Below are 22,458 nucleotides of genomic sequence, written 5' to 3'. Positions count from 1 at the left end.
TCATAGTTCCTGGGCACCACTTTTGTGCCAGCTTATCAATTCCAAGTCCCCTACATTTTACAGAAGGTTTATCCTCTACTTCTCAAAGTTAATATTCTTGCTCATTGCTCATTATCACAACTTCTCCTCCTCCTGGTATCATAGGGGCAATCAGGCTGATCTTATTTTGAGAAGGGAAAAGACCAGGTCTCTGTCATGTAGGACCCATTCACCTGTCTATAAATGGTCAATAGGTGGTTGAGGGTCCTCATAACTAGCCAACAACCTAATAGGCAACACAACAAGCAAGAGAGTTGAAAGAGGGAAGATATGGAAATGTCCTGAAAATCCCTCTTAAGTGAGCTCTACTCTGACTTGCAGGTTAATAGGTCAGTTTATTGTTCAACAATTTAGAAAGAATGTGAATTTTTTTCAAGGTTCAGAAAAAAGTAACAATGACAAGTAGCTGAGAAGTTGAGCTTCTGAGCAAATTTTAAGGAACTGATATATTTATAGGAATTAAAGGTGAATTATACAGAAATACATTTTTCTGTATCTCTATCAAAGTCAAGCGCAACAAGAGGAAAGTTAAAATATATTCAAAAAGCATGAAAGCCTGTAAAGTCTCATTGAAGGAGGTTCTATAGCCTTTTTATGAACCCACAGAATTTGGGTGTGTTGACCATGTAAAAGCCACTTTCGTAGCAGGCATAGGAGCTCTTTAAAGGACTAGCTGTCAGCTGTGACTGTACATCAAAATCACCTGTGATGCCTTCTAAGCATGAGCAACAGGGGCCCAGACCGAATGTAACAAGTCGGTATCTGCAGGGTTGAGGCTCAGCTGCTGTTTTGTTTTGTTTTAAGTGACACAGCTGACTCTGGATTGGCAGCCAAGGTTAAGAACCACTGCTGAAGAGCTCTGGATTAAAAAAAAGCAGGAAAAGAAACCCACAAGCCCTTACAAAAGGGAGACCTAAACAAAAGCAAAATATAGTTCTCTGAAAAGACTTAATAAACCCCTGATAATACTAACCAAAAAAAAAAAGAAATACATGTCACCCAATATCAGTAATGAAGAGACATCACTAAAACATCATAGATCCTATGGTCATTGAAAAAAAAAAAAGAAAAATCATGAGGTATTATGAACTTTCTTCTAGTAAAAAAAACACACAATTCTAAGCTTGGATGATTTTATTTTATTTATTATTTATTTATTTTTCTTTATTTATGATAGTCACACAGAGAGAGAGAGGCAGAGACACAGGCAGAGGGAGAAGCAGGCTCCATGCACCAGGAGCCCGACATGGGACTCAATCCCGGGTCTCCAGGATCACGCCCTGGGCCAAAGGCAGGCGCTAAACCGCTGCACCACCCAGGGATCCCTATTTTTTTTAAATTTTTATTTATTTATGATAGTCACACAGAGAGAGAGAGAGAGGCAGAGACACAGGCAGAGGGAGAAGCAGGCTCCATGCAGGGAGCCCGATGTGGGATTCGATCCCAGGTCTCCAGGATCGCACCCTGGGCCAAAGGCAGGCGCCAAACCGCTGTGCCACCCAGGGATCCCCTAAGCTTGGATGATTTTAAAAAATGAATTCTTCCAGACATTAAAGAAGAAATAATCCTATCTTATCCAAACTCTTCCAGAACGCAGAAAATAAGAGAATATTTCCCAATTCATTCAATAAGGCCAGAATAACCTTGATACCAGAACCTTGAAAAGGACGTATAAGAAAAGGCCAATCTCTCTCATAAATATATATGCAAAAAATCCTAAACGAAATATGAAAAACTCTGTGTACATATAAAAATACCACGATCAGTGTATTCTGGGAACACATGGTTGGCGTAGCATTTAAAATTAATAAATGTGGGCAGCCTGGGTGGCTCAGTGGTTTAGCGCCGCCTTCAGCCCGGGGCCTGATCCTGGAGACCTGGGATCAAGTCCCACATCAGGCTCAAGTCCCACATCAGGCTCCCTGCATGGAGCCTGCTTCTCCCTCTGCCTGTGTCTCTGCCTCTCTCTCTCTGTCTCTCTCATGAATAAATAAAATGAGTAAAATCTTTAAAAAAAAAAATAAATAAAATTAATAAATGTAATTCACACATGAGCAGAATAAAGGAAAGATCCATGTAATCATTCTAATAGGTATAGAAAAAGCATTTGATAAATTTCAACATCTATTTGTAATATTTTAAAAACTCTTTGCAAAATAGGAAAGAGGGAATCTTTATTTATATAATAAATGGAATTTACTAAAAGCCTACAGCATGCTTAACGGCGGAATACTGAAAACTTTTCTCTCTGATATTGGAGGACAAAGATGCCTACTACCACAACTTCTATTCAGCATTGTACTGAGGCCCTCAAGTAAGTGTTATCAGGCAAGAAAAATAAATGTTGAAACGAATGAAAGTCATCTTTCACAGATAACATAATTATGCATAGAGAAAATCTTTAAAAACTACTGATCAACTGTTAGAAAGTGAACTTATGTCATTGGATACAGAGTTGAAAACATAATTTTATTTCCAGATTTGTGTCTCATCCTTGCACAGGGGCCATGATCACCTTCTCCATGTTGTTCTAATTCTAGTATATGTGCTGCTGAAGCAAGCAGAAAAATATCCCTTTGTTTCTAGATACCAGCAAAAAACAATTAAAGATATAATTACAAAAATGGGATCCCTGGGTGGCGCAGCGGTTTGGCGCCTGCCTTTGGCCCAGGGCGTGATCCTGGAGATCCGGGATCAAATCCCACATCGGGCTCCTGGTGCATGGAGCCTGCTTCTCCCTCTGCCTGTGTCTCTGCCTCTCTGTCTCTCTGTCTCTCTCTCTGTGTGTGTGTGATGACTATCATAAATAAATAAAAATAAAAAAGATTTTAAAAGATATAATTACAAAAATGACATTTAAAATAGCTTGAAAAGAAAAAAAAAAGAGCTTGAAAAACACTGAAGATCTAGGAATATATGGAAGAACATTATACAGATATTAAAAGAAAATCTACATAAACAGGATATATTGTGTTCATAGATTAGAAGATGTCAATTCTCTCCAAATTATCTATAGTCACTGTAAACCTAATAATAATCTCTTGAAATCTGTGTCCGTGTGTAACTGACAAACTGATTCCAAAATTTATATGGCAGTACAAAAAATTAAGGACAGGATAATCTTGAGGATATTCAGAACTGGACGACTGACTATACTGGAAATCAAGACTGATAGAGCTACACGAACTAAGACAGTATGACGTTGGTGCAAACAGAAGGGTCCAGAAACAGGCCTCTACATCAGACACTTGATTTATGACAAAGGCGCAGCACTGGGAAAAATACAGTAAATGGTGCTGGGTCCATCACCTGAATGGGAAGAGTCAAAAAGCAGACACTTCTGGGAGGTAACAACACACTGTCTTCATGACCTTGGATAGTGATTTCAACAGGGTAAAATAAACATTAACCCTGAAGGAAAAGATTGGGTCAACTGTACTACATTAACATTAAAAAGTTGTTTTCATCCAGCCATCAGGGGTGAAAAGCTAGAGCCAGAGGATCTATGCAATGCATATGTCCAAAAAACTGTAAGTGGCTATTTTTTAAAAACTCCTATAAATCAACACATAGCAAGTCAGTAAATCCAACAATAGGCACTTATACTTAATTAGGTATTTTACAGAAGAGAATAGCCCAAGGCCAATAAGCATATACAGAGATGCTTGTCGTCATTAGTGAGCAAGTCCAAATTAAAACAATATCATGCACCTGCCATAATGGTTAACATTAAAAAAACTCAAAACCAAATCTTGAAAAGGATACAGGGCAACTGGAGCTCATAAACTGCTGGTGGGAGTTTCAGTCGGTATGACCACTTTGGGAAATTGTCAGGCAGTCCCTAGTAAAGACAGCCCTCTACCTGTGACCCACGTACCCTACGATAAAGCAATTCTGCAAAAAAAAAAAAAAAGCAATTCTGCTCAGTTCATGCCAACAGAAATGCATTCGTGTGGGCATTGAAAAACACATGCAAAGGACTGCTCCTAGCAGCATTATGGGTAATAGCCAAAAATTGCAAACAATTCAAATGACAATTAGCAGAATAAACTGTAAGATAGTCATACAGAGCACAGTAAACCAAGCAATGAAAGTGGATAAACTACACAATGAATCGCCCCTTCTATCCCAGCTCTGCTGCACCAGCCCTTGCCTCTTGTTCCTTCATTATTTAAACTGTTGTGTCTACTTCATACTTCTCTCTTGAAGTAGGGTAAAAATGAGTTTGTAATGCCTTAAGAGTTCTTAAAGGAGCTAAGAAATCCACACAGAAGCAGGTTGCGATTCTGGTGAACCCCAGAAAGTCTAAGCCCAGTGTCAAGGGAATTTATGCTGAGGTCAAGTGCCCTGGCCAAGCCCTGAAACACTTCAGGTTAAGAACCATGTAGGTTTCTCCCCACCCCATCTAGGCCCCACCCCCCTACCTCTGTGGCCCTCATGCTGCTTTTCCACAATCCTTTAAGCGCTCTTAATCCTTTAGTCCACTCAGTTTGTGGACTTAAGAAACTAGGCTGTCCCTAAAGCAGCCAGCAAATGTAAGGAAAAAGAAAGGATTCCCAGCACTGCACTTGGTGGTGGGTGGATCCAAATGACAGAAAGTACCCAACACCACACATACATATGTCCCTCTGTTCCTTTCTTGGTCAACTACAGATTCCCAACAGCCCACCAGGAAGTGATGAATGTGGAAAGGTACAAAGCAAAAGATTTTACAAGACTACCAAGGGCAGGTGAGCAGTTGTTAATAGGCTGCGGAGACACAGGTTAGCTTCCTGGCTTCACTACTTAAGACATCTAGGCCCTTGGACAAGCCAGTCCCATCATCCCAGGGCTGTTACGTTAAGACTATAGCTGTGCAGTTCTCAAATAATGGCGGAAATTAAAAAGGGAACAGCAAATGGTGGTCCTTGGAATCTCAAGCAGCAAAGCAAATCAATGGTAAGAAAATTGGTCAATTTCCCATGAGACAATTATCTTGGCAGTGAGCTTTGAAACACAAAAGCACCTCTGAAATCCTGTAAAAGATGGCCTACCCCTAATTTAGTCAAAATGGAACAAAGTCTGTTTTAAGTTAGAGAATACTTTTTCCCCCTTCTAAATTCGACAAATTATAAAGTAGATGGGCCTACGGGCGGATGCAATGGAAAGCGGCAGTCACCATTAGGTGCTGCTCAAGAATCGACTGTAGTCTGTGCTCCCCCCGCCCCCCCCACAAGACTCTCAACGTCACCTGTTTTGTTTTTTTTCTCGAAAACGACAAACTTGACAAATGCTTACTGAGTCTATTTCCAGAAAAATGTGTGTTTAAATGAAAGCCATTCCGCACGCCAAAGGTACAACAAATACTTTTATTGCACATTTATAAAATCTGCATAGTTGTATCAAGTGTTCTTCCTGCCTACTATGCTCTCATTCATGTTAAAATTTGGTAGAAACACGTATCCAATCTGGAACCTTTTAAAAATGGTCAACAGGGGATATTTCTCTCTCTACATATACATATATATATAGATTTTTCTTTTCTTTTTACAAACCCATATCCCTTATCTTTTAGAAGCAAAAAAAGGGGAGGGGTATTCAAATGTTTTTTTCTTTTTTTGGGCCAGCAGCAGCCTTTGACATCTATTGTTGACAATTTTTGGATGCTACAAGATTTTACTGAAACAGTGAACAACTCTCACAATGCTATCGTGACTCAATCATGCTTCATGACGCCGTTCTGTCTACGGTCCTTAGTGCTTTCCTTCCTATACTCAGGACTGAGTGTGAGGTTTTCTGGTTTATTTAAAAATATAAAAATAAGGGAGAGAGAGAAGAGAGGAAAGGCAGCTTTCTTTTGATTTTGCAGCATCTTGCTGCCACATGCCCTTATATTTCTACCCACATGTAAAAGGGCAGCAGTTCATCAGCAACTCACTGTCATCTCCTGTCAAGAGACAGGCGAGGTTTAGATTTCTCATCTCTTGCAGTTAAGAACTTTTAAATGTCACCTGTATTTGATAAAATAACTAGTAGCTGTTCATCTGGTTCAGGTTCTGATGGATCACCCTTCTATTCACTGTCAAAAATATTTATGCCTGAAGGATAATTTTAAAAGTGGCAAGAGGCTTACAAAAGCCCAGGCACTTTTGAAGGTACAAGAGTCATTTAAGGTCTTCTGACATAATTCAATACCTTAATACAATGGTTCTTGTCTTTTTTTAGTGAAATTGCTTTTATGATTCTGTACCTAAAAAGTGCAATTTTATTTTCAATCCTTCTTTACACACAAAGCATGGTTGGGTCTGGATCTGAATCTTACTTTCCCACCTAATCCCTTCCCCAGGGTAAACACTGTGACAACAGACTTCTGTGCAACAGGCAGGCAGCCGGAGACCAAACTGGACCTTGACCATGTGGGGGCTTATTTCACTGTCACAGCTGAAACCCCCTGAATTGACTCCATGACAGCTGCAAATCGGCTACAAAGGTCATAGGGAGAATTAGGTCGAATAGTTGGAGGCTCCTTCAAGACAATGATTTCTGCAGAAGGATCTAGTAGCCTCGGTAGAAACTCCCCTAAGCACAGTTGTAGATTTTCTGTGGAAGGAAAATGAATGGTTACATATACAACTAAACAGTTCTCTGAGTACAAACTAGTTAAGTCTGCAACTATAATGGGAAAACCTTCCATAGAGCCCACTCATTCTCCAACCTCAGAGGTCAGAGCATGGTGCTGGCCAGCTAACAACAAATGATGATTCCTTAAGTCCAAACCAGGAACAAAGAATACTTGGTCAAATAAACCAAAGCACTAGGTCACTGCTTTAAGCCATGTGATGTGTGACAGGATAACACTAAATATTCATTTCGTTGTCAGGCCTTCTAATGTATCATCCTTTTAAAACTTGAGAAAGTGGATTTCATACTCTATGCCATTAACACAATAGTGCTATTTCCTTTCAATGATTAAAACATACTAGCTTGTACACATGACCTTAAGTAAAGCTCTACCATACAGTCTAAAGAAAAACTGAAGACCTTAAAAGGAAATTTGTAACTACTAATTACAGAATTTTCCAGTAAATATTATAAACATGAATACTTTAACAAGTCAATATAATAGAATAGAATCTTTACATCAGTGAGAAACTAACAAAGAAGCTTCATGTTAGAACATATACCAACTTTCTATGTCTATCAAAACTCACCCAAACTCTTTGGCACCCTCTCCAAAATGCTGTGGACAAGCAAGGCTATTCCACTTACCATTTTATTAATTCTGAGGGCATCGTAGCTAATAAGAGGTGTTCTGTCTTACAATTTCAAGTCATGGGAAAGTTTAGTTATGGCACCACCAGGCAATCAAGCTACATAAAGAGTCTGACAGATCAAAGAGTAATATAAGTCTGACATTCCCAGAGAAGGGTAATTTTTCTGAACAGGACTTGTAGCCAGGCTGTTTGCAGAGGTGCTTTAGTGGCCACAGAGGAGGTAAGGGAAGCTAACAGGGACAAAGGTCTAGGATCCTATCCCTTGTTTCACTAGAGCAGATCCACTTTTAACTCACTTATAGGCTTCAATAATCCTTTAAAAAGGTTTGATAACCAGGGCTGTAGAGTGAAAACACTGTCATTTCTAAAACTGTGAAGAGCCTCAGAAGTTATTGCAAGTGCCAACAACAACATACCAGCAATATCTTGCCCAAGGTAAGAGCACCAATGGTTTCTCATGATCTCAATGGCATGTAGGTCATCCTTGGAGATGTCATTATTAATGATAAGGTGAATGCAGGGAATGATCAACTCATTCATCACGTTAATGCCCTCTGTTACAGAGTGGTCATCGTTTGTTTCAAAGAGAGAAGCTGCTTTGGCATTCAGCTCCTATGGGTAAAAGGCAGATTGGGGGGGAAAAACAGTCTGAAACAGATAAGAACCTATTTCAGAAGAGCCTAAACAAGCGGTTCCCAAAATTTACTGCATGTTGCCTGGGAATCTTTACAAACTACTGGTGCCCCACCCCCGAGCATGCAGATTTGATTGGTATGCAGGTGACTAGGGCACTAGGGTTTTATTTAAAAGCTCCCAAGGTGATTCTAATACAGCAAGGACTGTGATCCATTTACCTAAACTTGCAAGTCAAGGTCTTGCCTATCATTGTTCTACTAAACTGCTCATTCAATGGCTCTCAATCTCCACTGAGCATCAGAATCATCTGCAGAAGAAACGCTGATGCCTAGGCCTCTCTCCAGAGCCTCTGGTTTGACAGTCTGGGGAGGAGTCACCACAGGGTGAAAGCTCCCTAAGTGACTCTAACACACACTGGGGGTTGTGAGCCTGTGATGCAAAGAACCTCAATCACTATTACCACCGACCAAAGGAAGATGAGCAGGACCTTCAAAATGTAATCTGTACTTGGTGATTTAAAGCATAATAAAATTCAGACATCACAGCTACAAGTCCTCTTTTTCAGCTCCAAAACGCCCTGCCACATCCTCCAACTGAAGCAGAAATCAAGGTATAAATCAGAAAATGAAGCTCTTGAGATGAATATGTGTCATGACTTAATCTCTTCCATCTGGTGTTAACAAGGCAGCAACAGCAATGTTGGCTGGACTCTTCTCAGGAAGAGCAATCGTGAGGGATGTCAGGGAGGACAAATCCAGGCTCCCAATGTGGGGAGAAGCTTGCCTTTTGTGGTTCTCTGAAGGACAAGTACCTGTCCAAACCCTTGGAGAGGCAGAGGGCATACAGGTCTGCCATTGTCCAAGAGGCCAAATGCCAAAGAGGCCAGGCTAGACATTCAGTGCTGTAGGACCGTGAGATTAACAGAACAGCAGGACCAAGTCTTATGGTTTATACCTTTTTTTTAAAAAAACTGGAGTCTCTTAGGGGTTGCTAAAATTCCCATCTACTAGCTTAGCAGGTAGCATTGCACAGAACGTAGAAAAAACACTGCATTCCTTCAACATGTATCTGTTGCATGCTTACGATATGCCAGGCACAGAGAAAACAGCAAAATAAGAAAAGGGTCTGTGCTTGAATTCACAATCCAGTAGAGAAGCAATGTAATGATAAACACCATAATGCAGTTGTACATAGAGGGCACAAAGAAAGGGGTAACTGATTCTTGTCCTAAGAAGGGGCTGAAGAAGAATATTCATTTAAGTATTCATTTAAGGATATTCATTAAGAGATTATTTTAAGTAACTTAAAAGAATCTGTTTCAATTTACAGCTGCTCTCAAGAATCTAGAGAAATCTAAAACCTATCGAAGATTAGTTTTTAAGTTGTAATTCTTTGTGGCTTCAAGGAACAGAGATGAGGACAAAATAATAAAGATCGTTAAGGCTTAATGAGCAGTACATACCAGAAGGCATTTTCTTCGGTACAGAGCGATGACCGATTCCTTCACCCCACGGCGGGGCCCCTTCGTCAGCAGAGCAGCATTGCTCTGGTAGGCATAGACCAGGTAGGACAGTGCCTCTTGGTACCTTAAAGAATGATAGATCATCAATAGCTGAGTGCTCCTTTCTCCAAAACCCAGGGCTTCGACCCCTCTGTCCCTCAGTGCAAACATTTACATGGCTGCAGTTACAGCCAAGTCCTCAGGACAGAAGCAGTGCGGTGCCCTGGGAAAAGCCAGAGGCCCAGAGACTGCAGTCACTCTCAGCTCTTCTGCAAACTGGTCAAGAAACCCAAAGTGAACCATGAAACTTCCCTGGGCTTCCTGGATTCTAAACCAAAGGAGGGGACTGTGTGATTACTAAGGTCCATTCCAACTCTAAAATTCATTTTCTGAATTCATCTTCATTTATCACAAAGAAAATCTGGCCATTACATATCCTCACCAACATATCTACCGCTGCCTGAAGGATGGCCTAGCATGTGTGTTCAGTGAAACAGTGGGCAAGGCAGGGGCACCCTGGTGCGTGGGGCAGGGGAGGGGATGCACGGCCACAGTTCTTGGTATTCCCAGGTGGGCATCTGTGTGGGTAGTTAAGAGGGCCGTGACCAATAATCCAAAAGACATAAAAGGCCCACATACTTTCCTTTCTGGTAGAGCTCCAGGCCTGTTAGGAGATACACAGACACTTTCCGAAACAAACTATAATCTTCATGCCACTTCTGAAAAGGAATGAATGCCATTAGCGATTACGGTCACCATAAACATCACTACCCTTCCCACCATGGTAAGTCTGACACTGCGTACAAGTGCTTATCCAGCACATATGGCCAGGCACAAAAATCACAAACACAAGAGCTTCTGATCATGACACAGTCACCATTTACAATGAAGTCCACTGTTGACCTTAATTTTCAGTGACCTGTTACTTCTTCTGAAGGACAGAAATATTTATTTCATGTGAGCTTTAGAATGTATTATCTTAATTTCCAACACCCCCATCAAGGTCCTGCAGCTCTGGTTTAAACAGATGCCTGTCGGGTAGCCCCGGTGGCGCAGCGGTTTGGCGCTGCCTGCAGCCTAGGGTGTGATCCTGGTGACCCGGGATCGAGTCCCACATCGGGCTCCCTGCATGGAGCCTGCTTCTCCCTCTGCCTGTGTCTCTGCCTCTCTCTCTCTGTCTATGAATAAATAAACAAAATCTTTAAAAAAAAAAAAAAACACAGATGCCTGTTGAGTTGTGACAAAATTGTGCGCCTTTAGGAACCACCGAAGGACAAGGCCGTTCCAATTACACAGAATGACACTCAGCTCAGCAGGTGTCAGAGGCACACTGGGTGTCACAAAGCACTGTTTCACTTCTAACACAATGCTTTTGGGGAAATTTGTATTTATATATGCATTTTAATGAAGAGAAATTTCATTTAAAATATAGAAATATAAAAAGCCACACAATGATTTTAAAACAAACCAAAACCAGGAATCAAGACTAAAGTAGGTATTAAAAGGAAACAAAATGTTAATTTATTCTAACAGAAAAATGGACAAAGAAACAGGTTATTCTGAGGGTCAGAAAAGATCATTTATCTATTCTCACCCACTTGTGATTTTTGCGGGGTTGGGTGGGGGCAAGTCAGTTTGCGATAACACAAAATTGTTAGCTTGGCCTTAAGAAGTAATATTTTGAAAAAAAAAAAAAAAAAAAAAAAGAAGTAATATTTTGTTTTATAGACTTAAAAGATTTCACCTTGTACTCTTCCATATTCATGTCATCTGGACCAATCTCCTTCAGTTTAGCTTGAGCCACCTTCATGATGCTGATCGATCTGTGTGGGACAAGGGTCAAAAAACTGTGAGGTGCAGGGCACAGCTTTCCCAAAGTCAGAGGAGGTCACGGGGCCCAACCCAGAAGCATTGGGCAATGCACCTGAGCGCTGCATCTCACCTTTCATCATAGCTAAGATTTTTATCTGCAAACTGTTCCAAGAGGGTCCGTTCTACAACTCTCTTGGGTGCCTCATTTTGGAAAAAGTAGACCAGCACATGCTGGAGCCGAGGGTCGCTGTGAGAAGTGGGCGTCTCTTTGGCAAGCTGGTAGAGCCTGGAGTATTCTTCATGGAATGCCTATTAGGGACAAAACTGGTAGTCAGAACAGGGTGCGCTGTGGGGTTCTGCTCACAGAACCTGATGCCTATGGGCTAGAGAGATTCTCGTAACTCCAAGGAGACTTTTGAGAAATTCATATTGGGGAATTACAGAGGCAACCACGGAATCTGTAAGTTGTTTGCATTTCATAAGGGCGAGAACTCCTGTGGCACCAAAGATGTACTGCATTCATCAGAAATTCATTTTTCTCATAAGGTTTTAAGAAAATCAAGTATTTAGTACTAACTAGCTCAGGCTAACCTTGGGTTCCAAGGACCTGAACTTTTAAAAATGCACATAAATGCAATTTATTCAAGTACCTTAAATTTTATTCAGGTACCTTAAAAAAATGGCCTACTTTCTTGTTTTATGGCTCCCAAACCATAAAAGCAATGCCTCACTCCCAGCTTTATTAACAGATATCTATCTCCTAAGGACAACAGCAAGCCCCCCAGGCCAGGCCTAACATAGTTGGGTATAGCTCACGAATGCTATGCTAGCACTGAGGGGAGGCACTGTCGGTATCATGGGAGGAGCTGTCCTGTCCATTAGTGTGACTGGAAATGGAGTTTTAGGTGTTACTTGAAGGAAAAACATTCTTCATCCCATTTTTTACCATTTAATAGAATTATGGTCTTATTACTATGATACCGGTGGTATAAAGATTAGATTTTTAAAAAGAGATACCTTAATAAGCCCTGCTTCAGACCCATCTCGGTCAAAGGTCTGACGGGCTTTAGCTATGGCCAGGATGACCCCTTGCATGGCGGGGCTCAGCATCACCTACCACAAGAGGGCACAAAACACAGAGAGAAAAAGAAGAGAAGAGAAGTTCAAAAGAAGACTGAATGGAAGAAAGGCAAGTAGGCTGCTGAAGGGAAGAGTGGCAGTGTGCCCACGGGCAGCAACTGCTAGCGGTCCAGATTTGTGCACCTGCCCCCATGCACACCCACGGCCCCGTCCCTGTACCCTGTGGTGAAAGCTGGCCCAGGAAGAGCTGTTCCTATATACTCTAATTTAGCAGATAAATAAAGAGGGACATCTGAGAGCATCTACAGACAGCACTGCGAAAAAATAAAGCTAAATGATAGCTCTCCCAGGGGAAGTGTCCACAGTGAGAATTCCAGTGGAGTTCTGTAATTTGGCTGTGTATCCCAGTACACAAATATTTTATTAGAGTTCTACTAAAATAATCAGTACGCTTAAAACAGTCTGGAAATTAGGTGATATACAAACATGACTTTATAAAACCAAAACTTTTCAATGATTTGGGAAAAAAAAATATCCCACAGGAATAAAAAGAACCCCAAGGGCTAGGATTCATAACTGTTACATGCAGTGCCAACTGAAAGGGACCAACCGCAAGGAGCTTGGGATCCCACAGCTTCTTCCAAAAGCTTTGGAATCAAAAACAACTTCAATTCACATTTGTTTTGCTCACTAGACAACTGAAAATTTTATATTTGGAGGGAAAACAATAAACTAATATTTCCAAAGACAAAGGCTCCTAATTTAAAAGGCTTTTTTTTTTTTTTTTTTTTTTTTTGCTCAAAATACCAAAAAAGTAACTGAGTGCTACTCTTCTGAGACATCTAGACTCTGAGGTGCCTCCATCAGTATATGCCTGGGGAGATATATACCAGGCGCAGCATTCAGTGGGAATGAGGCTATCTTTTACAAAACAGCATATAAGGTCAAAACCAGATGGGCCCTCTTTTCATTACATGTTTCAATTATAACTATTTGTTCCAATATTAACTATTGCCAAACATCTTAGACAAGTATATCAGTCACAGGGGAAGGAACAGAAGACTGGAGACAGACAGCTGAATCCTGCACTCATCTGTGTACCTCCTCATCATATCCATCTGCATCAGATCTAACCAGAATCCTTCCCACACTGGGAATCTCGACTTCAGAGGCCTCAGAATTAGGCTGGGCGGCAGACTCTGCGTCCTTCGCCTTTGGGGGCTGCTCTGACTGCTCTGCAAGGTTTGTTTCCGGGGGCGGGGGCTTCTCGGGTTCAGCTTCCTGAAGCTGTGGCAGCAGGATGGAGAAAAAGAGTAAGGACAAAACAGGAGAAAGAGAGAGGGACTGGTTAAATGCAGCAGAGACACAGTAATAGAAATGTGAGAAAGTGGCAGTCATGGTTGCGAGCCCCCCCCTCCTAAGTGTGGGCTTCTGCATCACTGTCACCTCGCTCAGCGCCGCTTCCACGCCGCTCCTCTCGTAGGCACGCGCGGTATTGGCAATGGCCTGCGCCGTCTGCTCCTTCACGATCACTGCGTGCTCAGATGCCAAGCAGCGGACCCCGTGAGAAGATGCTGCTGAAGGCTCTGGTAATGAATGGTACAAAGGGATTAGCATCTGATGGTGAGTGACGTCTAAAACACTCTGTAAAAGGGCAAGCAAGACAGACACAGAGGTTCATCTACAACCCTTTTAGCAAACATTTAAAGTAGAATCTGCAAATCTCCCCTAGAACCTAGTGACTCAAAGAAATGTCTACTTCAGAAAGAACCCACTGATGGTTTCGGAAAATTGAATGTGCTCCCAACTTTGTCGTATTGCTTTACGTTAATGAAGGCTTCCGACAAATGGCCTTCCGTTAGGAAGACTGCCTCTGGGGAACAGGTTTCATAGAGTCTGCTTAGTAATCCTACCATAGCTTCTCTGGCAACCTGGGAAACCATGAAAACCGAACAGATGAGAAGTACAGGGAGCTGGTCTTTCTGCTCTTACTTCTGCTCATCGCAAAGGACACCCTCAAGCCACAAGCTATTCTGTCAAGTTGTGCAACACCAGCAACGCTTCGTGCAACATCAGCTACACTTGGACTATACACAGTGCAGACCGTGGAAGCCCTCACTCAGCGGAAGCGCCAGAGCTGGCTGACGGGGGGCATGGTGAACACCGCCAGATCATGGAAACAAGGGCCCTCCCCAGTTACCTGGGGACGGAGAGAAATCCTGTGATGCTGAGCTGGTGGAGGAGTCCATTTGTGGGATTTTGCAAGACTGCTCTTCTTCCCACTCCTCGACTTCCTGCTCAAACCTCCAGTTATCTTCCTGAATGTAATGCTTCAGCTCAACAGACAGGGCATCCACTTCTCCTAACATCTGATCTGGTTCACTTGGGGCTGTCTCTGAGACGAGAACGAAAACAGAGTTAAAATGCAGCGCCATCCAGCCGAAGGTCACAAGGAATTAGAAGGTCCTTTCTAGAAAGAAAACAAAAGAAGACACTTTGTCCTTTTTCTTACTCCACACAAAAAATACATACATACATAATCCATCAGAAGTAATGACAGTATAAAGCCAACTGTCATAGCACACTAGTAACAGGGCCTGGCAGATTAGTAGGTAGACATGCAGGGGTATCTGTTGAATGAATGAATGAATGAATGAATGGATGAGTGATAGAAAGCAGGGATTTGGAATAGAGGCCAAATCACTGGCAAAATAGCAAGAACAGACCCAACATTTAGAAATCCAGAACATTAGATCCAGTGGAAATTTCAAGTTGAACAGTTTTATCAGTGTAACCACAACTATTACGGATAAAAATACCCTTCTCAAGATGGTTAGAGATGAATTCCAAGACATCTATACTGCTTCAGGTCCACAAAAGTGGGTGCTATCAGAAAGCAATGTGATACAACGGTTAGATGGTAAATAATACCTGGGGGATAATTTAAGGTTTGGAAGAAAAATGGCAAGGATATCAAGAACATATGAAATCTCATTTTTTTTTTTAAGATTTTACTTTTGTTAGCTCTACATGGGGCTCGAACTCATGACCTGGAGATCAAGAGTCGCACATTCTTCCGACTGAGCCAGCCAGGAACCTCGAAATTTCATTTCTAATCCTGTGACCAAATCAAAAACAAGAAGCTTACAGTAGAACAACACATCCACTCCCGGGTTGCCTTTAATTCGTCTTTTCATTAAGTAAATGACAGTTTCCATTTATCAGTTTCTATAGTATAAAAATGAACCATATATGTAATAACAAGGCTCCTATACACTACCAACAATAGTCCAGTCATTTGTACAACTCCCACAAGCAGCTGTCCCTGCTCTGGTGCTGCAGAGATGCAATTATGAAGAGCAGTTACTGCTAAGTGATCATTCTTTCTCTCCCCTGTCCCTGGCCACACCAGCAGATCAGAAAGACAGTGCACGCCTGAACAAAATGCCTTCTGTTTTCTTACTTACTCAACCCAGTACAGTCTGAATATGAAACGGAAAAGTCTTCCATGATCTTAGATGCAAAATGCTGCTCACAAGACTTCTCCCAGAAAATGTAAAAGGAAGAGAGAATAATGTAAATGGAAGAAAGCACAGAATTTATTTTAAGATTTTACTTGTTTATTTGAAAGAGAAAGAGAGATAGCTAGAGAGAGCATAAGGGGAGGGGCAAGAGGGAGAAGCAGACTCTCCACTGAGCAGGAAACCAGACTCAGGGTTGGATCCCAGGACCCTGGGATCACGACCTGAGCCAAAGGCAGACATTTAACCAACTGAGCTCCCTAGGCACCCCTCACACCACAGAATTTAGTCAGAACTGGATCTGAATCTTGGGCCTGCCATTTGTTCACTGGCCGTGAGTCTGGAGGAGCAGAGTACCTCAGCTGGAACACATTGGCACTGGCAAGAATAATTCCTAGCCTGTCTTTTAGAGCTTTCAGTTATGAGAGAAATAAAGTTTGAAAGCACATAGTAAGTAGTAAAGTTCCAATATAAATGATAATGATTGCTCTCACAATTATAGTATCATGAGAAGTATGAAATTGTTCAGGCAAAGCCACTAAAATTTAGCTATTCTCAAAGGGTTCAAAAACATGTGCACAAGGATGTCCCTAAAAAATTAAAAAACAAAAACAAACTAGAGACAATATAATGGTCTGTCAATGGAGGCTGGCTTAAAAAATTATATATGGAATTATGGATGGAATTATGATGCAGTTGTTAAAAAGAGTGAGTTGGTTCTATTTATAAAAATACAAAGATTAAAAAAATAGAGAGATTACCTAATACATATGAGTGATGAAAAAGATGCTCGAACGAAAATGTCCCATTTGGGGGAAAATCGGGTGGGGATATATATTGATAAAATCTCACTTCCTGAATACTCCGTAAGAAACCTAAGAACAAATACATGCCAGGCTCCAGGATAGAAACAGGAAAGCAAACTTATTTTTTCTTAATTCTCTTTTATGCTGTTATTTGTAAAATACATTATTATTTTATAATAAATTGTAGTTAAAAAACATTTTTTTTTTTTTAAACCACAAGACTGTTCCCTTCTGTGAGCAGTAGAGATTTTCCCCATCTCTGGCTTCCACTACACTATGTTTACCTGCGTTGAAGTGTGGTAGCTTGTCGTTAATGTACATCAGACAGTAAGCACTAACATTTCTCAGGCCCCCATAAGAATCTCTTTCAAGTTCTTCCCAGGAAGATTCAGTAACAGAGATGTCATTGTACTTGAGCCAGACTTGTCGGGGCTGATTATAAATATAGGCCCAGTAATGTCCAGCATTTGCTTGCCCTTCATGGACGAGAACAGCATGTAAGCGGTAAGGCACCTGCCAAGGAGAAGATACTTTCCTGAGTCAGATTAAGCAAAGTAAATGAGAAATTTTAGGTAATTAAAATTCAAACTTATGGCCAGCTAGCAGACATAAGAAAATTGACTATTTTATACACATGTTTGAGATAGGGTTAACGGTAAGTACCTTGACGATACAGTATGAACAAAAATACAGTCTTGGAATCTACCAATTGTGTTTCAATTCCTGAATCTTTAAAACCACACGTCTGAACGAGACGACCTCTTTGGTGACTCTTTAAAGTCTTCAATTGCAGATCTCAAGTCAAAGATAACACAGATCTATGCATCCCTCTAATCCCAAATTCAGTTTATTTAAAAATAGAAATCACCTTCACCACTCACGTTGAGAAACATGCGCTGCATTTAGGACCTACAGCATGTTTAGCGGCTCTCTTGTTCTACACTGATTTTATTTGGTACCGAATTTCACGTTAGCACGTTTCATCATGAATCAGTCATATGATCCCTACATTTCACCTGCCGAGTGACTCATCCACCTATCTGGGGTGAGGACCCTTTCAATTCCATACTTGTTTGTTTGTGTTTGAAAAGCATTTGTTTTGAGATGGAGAAAAACAGCAATGCTATAGGTACTGATGAAAAAAAAGAAAAATCAGCCAGAGAATCATTCAGTCAGTACCTTCACAGGTTTTCCTGGTGGGGAAATTTTTGAAACACAGAAGGGTCAGTGAAGAAAACCCAAGATTTACACAGCGCATTCCTGCTGTGCCTCCATGAGACCTGGCAGCTGACAGGGTTCTTCTCCTCCAGCCACGCACAAAGAGGCTACACTGAGCACTCGGGCCCTGACTGCAGCATCTTATCCTCTTTGTGCTCACGATGTTATCCCAAACAAAAATTTATGTGGACAATAAAAATTTCTGCCCTGACCACATTCCCTTCTGGGATTTTCAGGGAAACAAAGCTTGAAAGCACGCTGCTAAGCCAAGCATCACCAAGGATGATGATACTTTGGGAAAAGGGTGCGGAACCAATCCCTGCCTGGGGTTTTCCCCACCACACGATTTCAATTATCACTTTATGAGAAATTTCTTAACACTTGACAGCAAACCTTTCTACTATATGAAAAAAATAACATGTGGCAGAATCAAAACAAATCTGTTTTAAATGTTACTGTTAGTAGAAGATACAATCCTTGTTTTGGCCTGAAAAGAAATCGAAAAATACCTATTTCTGTCCTAAGTTTATTCTTCTAACTCAGGGAGGTTCCCAGTCAGTCTAAAAGAAAACTATCAAATTTTCTTTTGGATCTACCATCAGTACAGGGGGACATGCCTTAACTACTTTCCCATCAATTTTCATTCTACCTGACGAAGGAGAGGGTCACAATACATCTGCTCAATAGTCTGGGTAGTGCTCGCAATACAATTCTTTAAATCTGTTAAAGAAACAAAAAACAAGAAACATAGTTAAAATGATGTCATTCTATGCCACACAGGGTGCTTCAGCTAAGCAAAGAGCACGGATTCTCTGTGCCTGGGTTCTGACAATTTCAGCTATACTCTATGAATCACGAAGGAGTACAGGCTTTCAAGGCACCTAGTGCTTTTAGCTTAACATAATTCCATCAAAGGTTAAAAAAATTATCTCTTCTACTTGGCACCAGAATTTCTCCCAAAAGAAACCACCTCTATTTAGAAAAAGACCTTAATGGGTCACTCTGGGTATAAAATACATGTCCCTAAGATAGGACGAGAGAGGAGAAGGCAAGGCAAAAGGCAAGGCAAAATATATGTGGTAAGAACTTGGGAGGAATCTGGGTTTGATGATTTAATTTGATCTGACTGATGTGATTATGTGATTTGATTGATCTGATTATTTTAATTTATTTATTTAGCTCCCTAGATAAAAGGAGAAAGGAACAGGAGGGAAGTCTGAGCAACATGATGAGGCCAAAGGATTTTTAAAAACAGAACACTGAATAATTCCATTTTACATTGTGTACATTGCTCAAACATTCTCTGCCTCATTCGCTTTCAGTAAAAACATGCTTCATATACACAAGACTCATAAAAAAGGGAAATCTAGGAGCGCTACATTCTTTTTTTTTTTTTAAGATTTATTTATTCATGAGAGGCACACGGAGAAAGGCAGAGACACAGGCAGAAGGAGAAGCAGGCTCCATGCAGGGAGCCCAATGCAGGACTCGATCCCAGGACCCCAGGATCACGACCTGAGCAGAAGGTAGATGCTCAACCACTGAGCCACTCAGGCACCCCTAGGAGTGCTAAATTCTAAGTCTGGGTCAAGTAAAGCCTGGGTTCACATAAACTATAGGAACAGAAACCAGCATATGCAGAAAAATCCTGACAGTGATCACAAATGTCTAAGAGTCCCAGGAGTTCCCAGAAATCTGGGGGAGGGTTTCTAGGAGGGATCTTTCCGCAGTTGTATGCTGGAAGGAATTGAAAGTACAAAAGCAGTCCCAATCACCGTGTGCCTGAATTGTGCCTCTCCATCATTTATGCCTAACTTCCAGCAGAAAGGGAAAGGTTAGTTGTCCAACAAGTTTTTAGAGAGCCAACCTTGTATATCTTGTTCAATCTCACTCCTCCACCTCTGAAGACAGGTTTTAACAAAGTTTATCTCCTCATCCGTGACAGTTCGAGGAGCTGGCTGTGCAGGCATTTCCATGGAAGACCGGGAAGATGTAAGTGGCTTATTCATTGCAATAGACTCGGGTAGAGAATCTTCAGGAGAAGAAAAGGTACCTTCAACATCCTGAGAAGAGCTTTCCTTACTTGTACTGAAAAAAGAGAAAAATTGTATTTGCATGATAATTTCCAAAATATGCCTTGGCCTCAATTAGTGTGCTTTGTAAAACTAACTGCTACATGGAAAAGTACTGCTATAATTTAATGAATATTTGCTCTATAAAGGCACTGAACCAAACCATTTCTTTATATGCATCACCTCATTTAATACAACTTGCTTATGAGGCAGATATTGTTGCCATCCCTAGTTCACCAATGACAAACCCAAGGTTTAGAGAAGTTAAGTAACTTACTTAAGCTCACTCAACTAGTAAATTATGGGATTTAAACCCAGATCTGAGTCTATGGTTCATGCTCTCTAACCACTTCTTCTAAGAAGGAACATGAAGGAAGAATACAAAGAAGACTGGACTGGAAGAATCAAGGAATCACAACAGAGTTTCCACGATGCAGATAACTGAATAAAACACACAGAAGCAATAAATATGAAGTATGGGCTTTTTTCACCATGGGTTCTAGTGATGGTATTAGCCAGGACACACACATCATATCTGATCTGGGCTCATGTGACTTGGTCTCTTGGTTCTTACACAAGTAAGCCCCTCTTGGCTGTCCTCTTCAATTTCTAGCCAGTTCTTTAACTGTTTTAATTGTCTACTCATGAGTAAGTCTTTCCCTGAGGTTGACTTGGTTGAGCATCCTTCTCAGGGATGTGAGAATGAGAGGTTTTGGAAGATCAGGGATTGAGAGGCAGCGAGCGTACTGCTGGTTCAAAACAAGGTGACCTTGGTGGGGCATGGACACCATTGCAGGCAGTTCAAGAAGCCTCTGAAATAATCCTAACTATCCTGTGGGCAAGACAAGTGAGCACCCTGGTGGGAATCAGAAACATTCCCAACTACACGGGAACAAACCCTTCCCTTTAAGACAAGGAACTCATGGCTTTTGCCCTCTTCATGGGGTGAGTGCTTATCAGGTGGGAAGATGGTACACAGTTCAAATAAAACAAAAAGCCCTAATGTGTACTATCTTTTTAAAATTTTATTTTATTTATTCATGAGAGACACAGAAAGAGGCAGAGACACAGGCAGAGAAGCAGGCTCCACATAGGGAGCCTGACACGGGACTCAATCTCGGGTCTCCAGGATCAGGCCCTGGGCCGAAGGCAGCGCCAAACCGCTGAGCCACCCGGGCTGCCCACTATCTTTTTTTAAAAAAAGATTTTATTTTTAAGTAATCTCCATACCTTTTTTTGTTGTTGTTAAAAATTTTATTCATTCATTCATGAGAACACAGAGAGGCAGAGACACAAGCAGAGGGAGAAGCAGGCTCCCTGCAGAGAGCCTGATGTGGCACTCGATCACTCGATCCCTGAACCCTGGGATCATGATCTGAGCCAAAGGCAGATGCTCAACTGCTGAGCCACCCAGGCGTCCCGTAATCTCCATACCTAACATGGGGCTTGAATTTACAACTCTGAGATCAAGAGTCACATGCTCCACCAAATGAGCCAGCCAGGTGCCCCTCCACCCCCCAAATGTGTACTATTTTAAACACTTGTTTTCATTACCTTTCCTTGGATGCCAGGTCAGAAACTGGGCAGTGCACGGAAGAAAGTGGTAACGTCATGTGTGCATCACTTTGACACGTGGGGCTTTCTGAGGCAGGTTTTGTGCTAGCAAATTCAATAACGTATTTCAGCATGTCTGGGAGTGGAAACCGAGCTGGGCCTGAGCCGTACTTCACATACCTAAGAGGCAAAGACAATGGTGCTCTATTGGCCAAGTGCATCTAGTACTTTGTGGCTTGCTGACAAAAGATCTCTTACTGTGTAGAAAAGACTTATTCCTAAAGGCTGTGCAGTATTTGATGCGTCAGTCTGCAAAGTGAGAATTCTCTAAGTACAAATGTTAAAACTGGTAATGATCTACATGTTTACATCTGGGAGAAAACATTTCAAACGGGCTCCTGCTTGAAGCCGTGTCTGCTACGCTTTCTCTTGATGTTGCATCACATCCAGGCTCTGGGCATAATAAAAGTAAATTCTTTGTCTTAAAGGAAAACAGATATATTAGCAGTACTCATATCTGAAAATAATGTTGGTGAACTGGTACCCAAGGCTTTATAACCAAGGCTCCCCTTAAGGCTCCTACTTGGAAATTAGAAATTAGGAACAAGGGGATCCCTGGGTGGCGCAGCGGTTTGGCGCCTGCCTTTGGCCCAGGGCGCGATCCTGGAGACCCGGGATCGAATCCCACATCGGGCTCCCGGTGCATGGAGCCTGCTTCTCCCTCTGCCTGTATCTCTGCCTCTCTCTCTCTGTGACTATAATACATAAATAAAAATTAAAAAAAAAAAAAAAAAAAGAAATTAGGAACAATGAAAGAAAGCTGGAAATGTAAAGGTGTTAATAAAGATCAGAGTTTAAGAAAACTGGCAAATCTTTCTTCTAGGGGGTCCTCAGTACCCTCTTATTCATGCATTCAACAGCATAGGCCAACCATAAATTATTGACTATTTCTTTGGGATTAAATAA

The 22,458-nt window shown here is 41.4% G+C and overlaps 1 protein-coding gene and 1 non-coding gene across 14 annotated transcripts in view; both read right to left on the bottom strand.

The window, feature by feature from the left end:
- Window positions 1-2,496: 2,496 nt before the first annotated feature.
- LOC112926005 (U6 spliceosomal RNA) lies at window positions 2,497-2,599 on the bottom strand. The gene has a single exon (XR_003236234.1). It is a non-coding gene; the product is annotated as a U6 spliceosomal RNA (small nuclear RNA).
- Window positions 2,600-5,373: 2,774 nt separating this feature from the next.
- Window positions 5,374-22,458, bottom strand: part of USP28 (ubiquitin specific peptidase 28) — a 64,369-nt gene continuing 47,284 nt past the window's right edge. For 3 of the 13 annotated variants that reach the window (XM_072729766.1, XM_072729767.1, XM_026006886.2), the window contains 14 exons: window positions 21,493-21,672; window positions 19,734-19,954; window positions 18,516-18,586; window positions 16,933-17,161; window positions 14,522-14,716; window positions 13,768-13,907; window positions 13,423-13,608; window positions 12,259-12,354; window positions 11,372-11,550; window positions 11,174-11,252; window positions 10,069-10,148; window positions 9,391-9,514; window positions 7,709-7,904; window positions 5,374-6,618 (listed from right to left, as the gene is read on the bottom strand). In XM_072729766.1, the coding sequence (XP_072585867.1) occupies window positions 6,443-6,618; window positions 7,709-7,904; window positions 9,391-9,514; window positions 10,069-10,148; window positions 11,174-11,252; window positions 11,372-11,550; window positions 12,259-12,354; window positions 13,423-13,608; window positions 13,768-13,907; window positions 14,522-14,716; window positions 16,933-17,161; window positions 18,516-18,586; window positions 19,734-19,954; window positions 21,493-21,672 (2,152 nt within the window). In that variant the 3' untranslated portion in view covers window positions 5,374-6,442. The remainder of the gene's footprint in view (window positions 6,619-7,708; window positions 7,905-9,390; window positions 9,515-10,068; window positions 10,149-11,173; window positions 11,253-11,371; window positions 11,551-12,258; window positions 12,355-13,422; window positions 13,609-13,767; window positions 13,908-14,521; window positions 14,717-16,932; window positions 17,162-18,515; window positions 18,587-19,733; window positions 19,955-21,492; window positions 21,673-22,458) is intronic. The other 10 variants (XM_072729770.1, XM_072729771.1, XM_072729777.1 and 7 more) reach the window with 5 other exon arrangements.

This window comes from Vulpes vulpes, chromosome 12 (genome assembly GCF_048418805.1).
Source record: "Vulpes vulpes isolate BD-2025 chromosome 12, VulVul3, whole genome shotgun sequence".
In the NCBI taxonomy this organism is placed as follows: domain Eukaryota; kingdom Metazoa; phylum Chordata; class Mammalia; order Carnivora; family Canidae; genus Vulpes; species Vulpes vulpes.
This window is presented reverse-complemented; position numbering and strand designations above follow the sequence as displayed.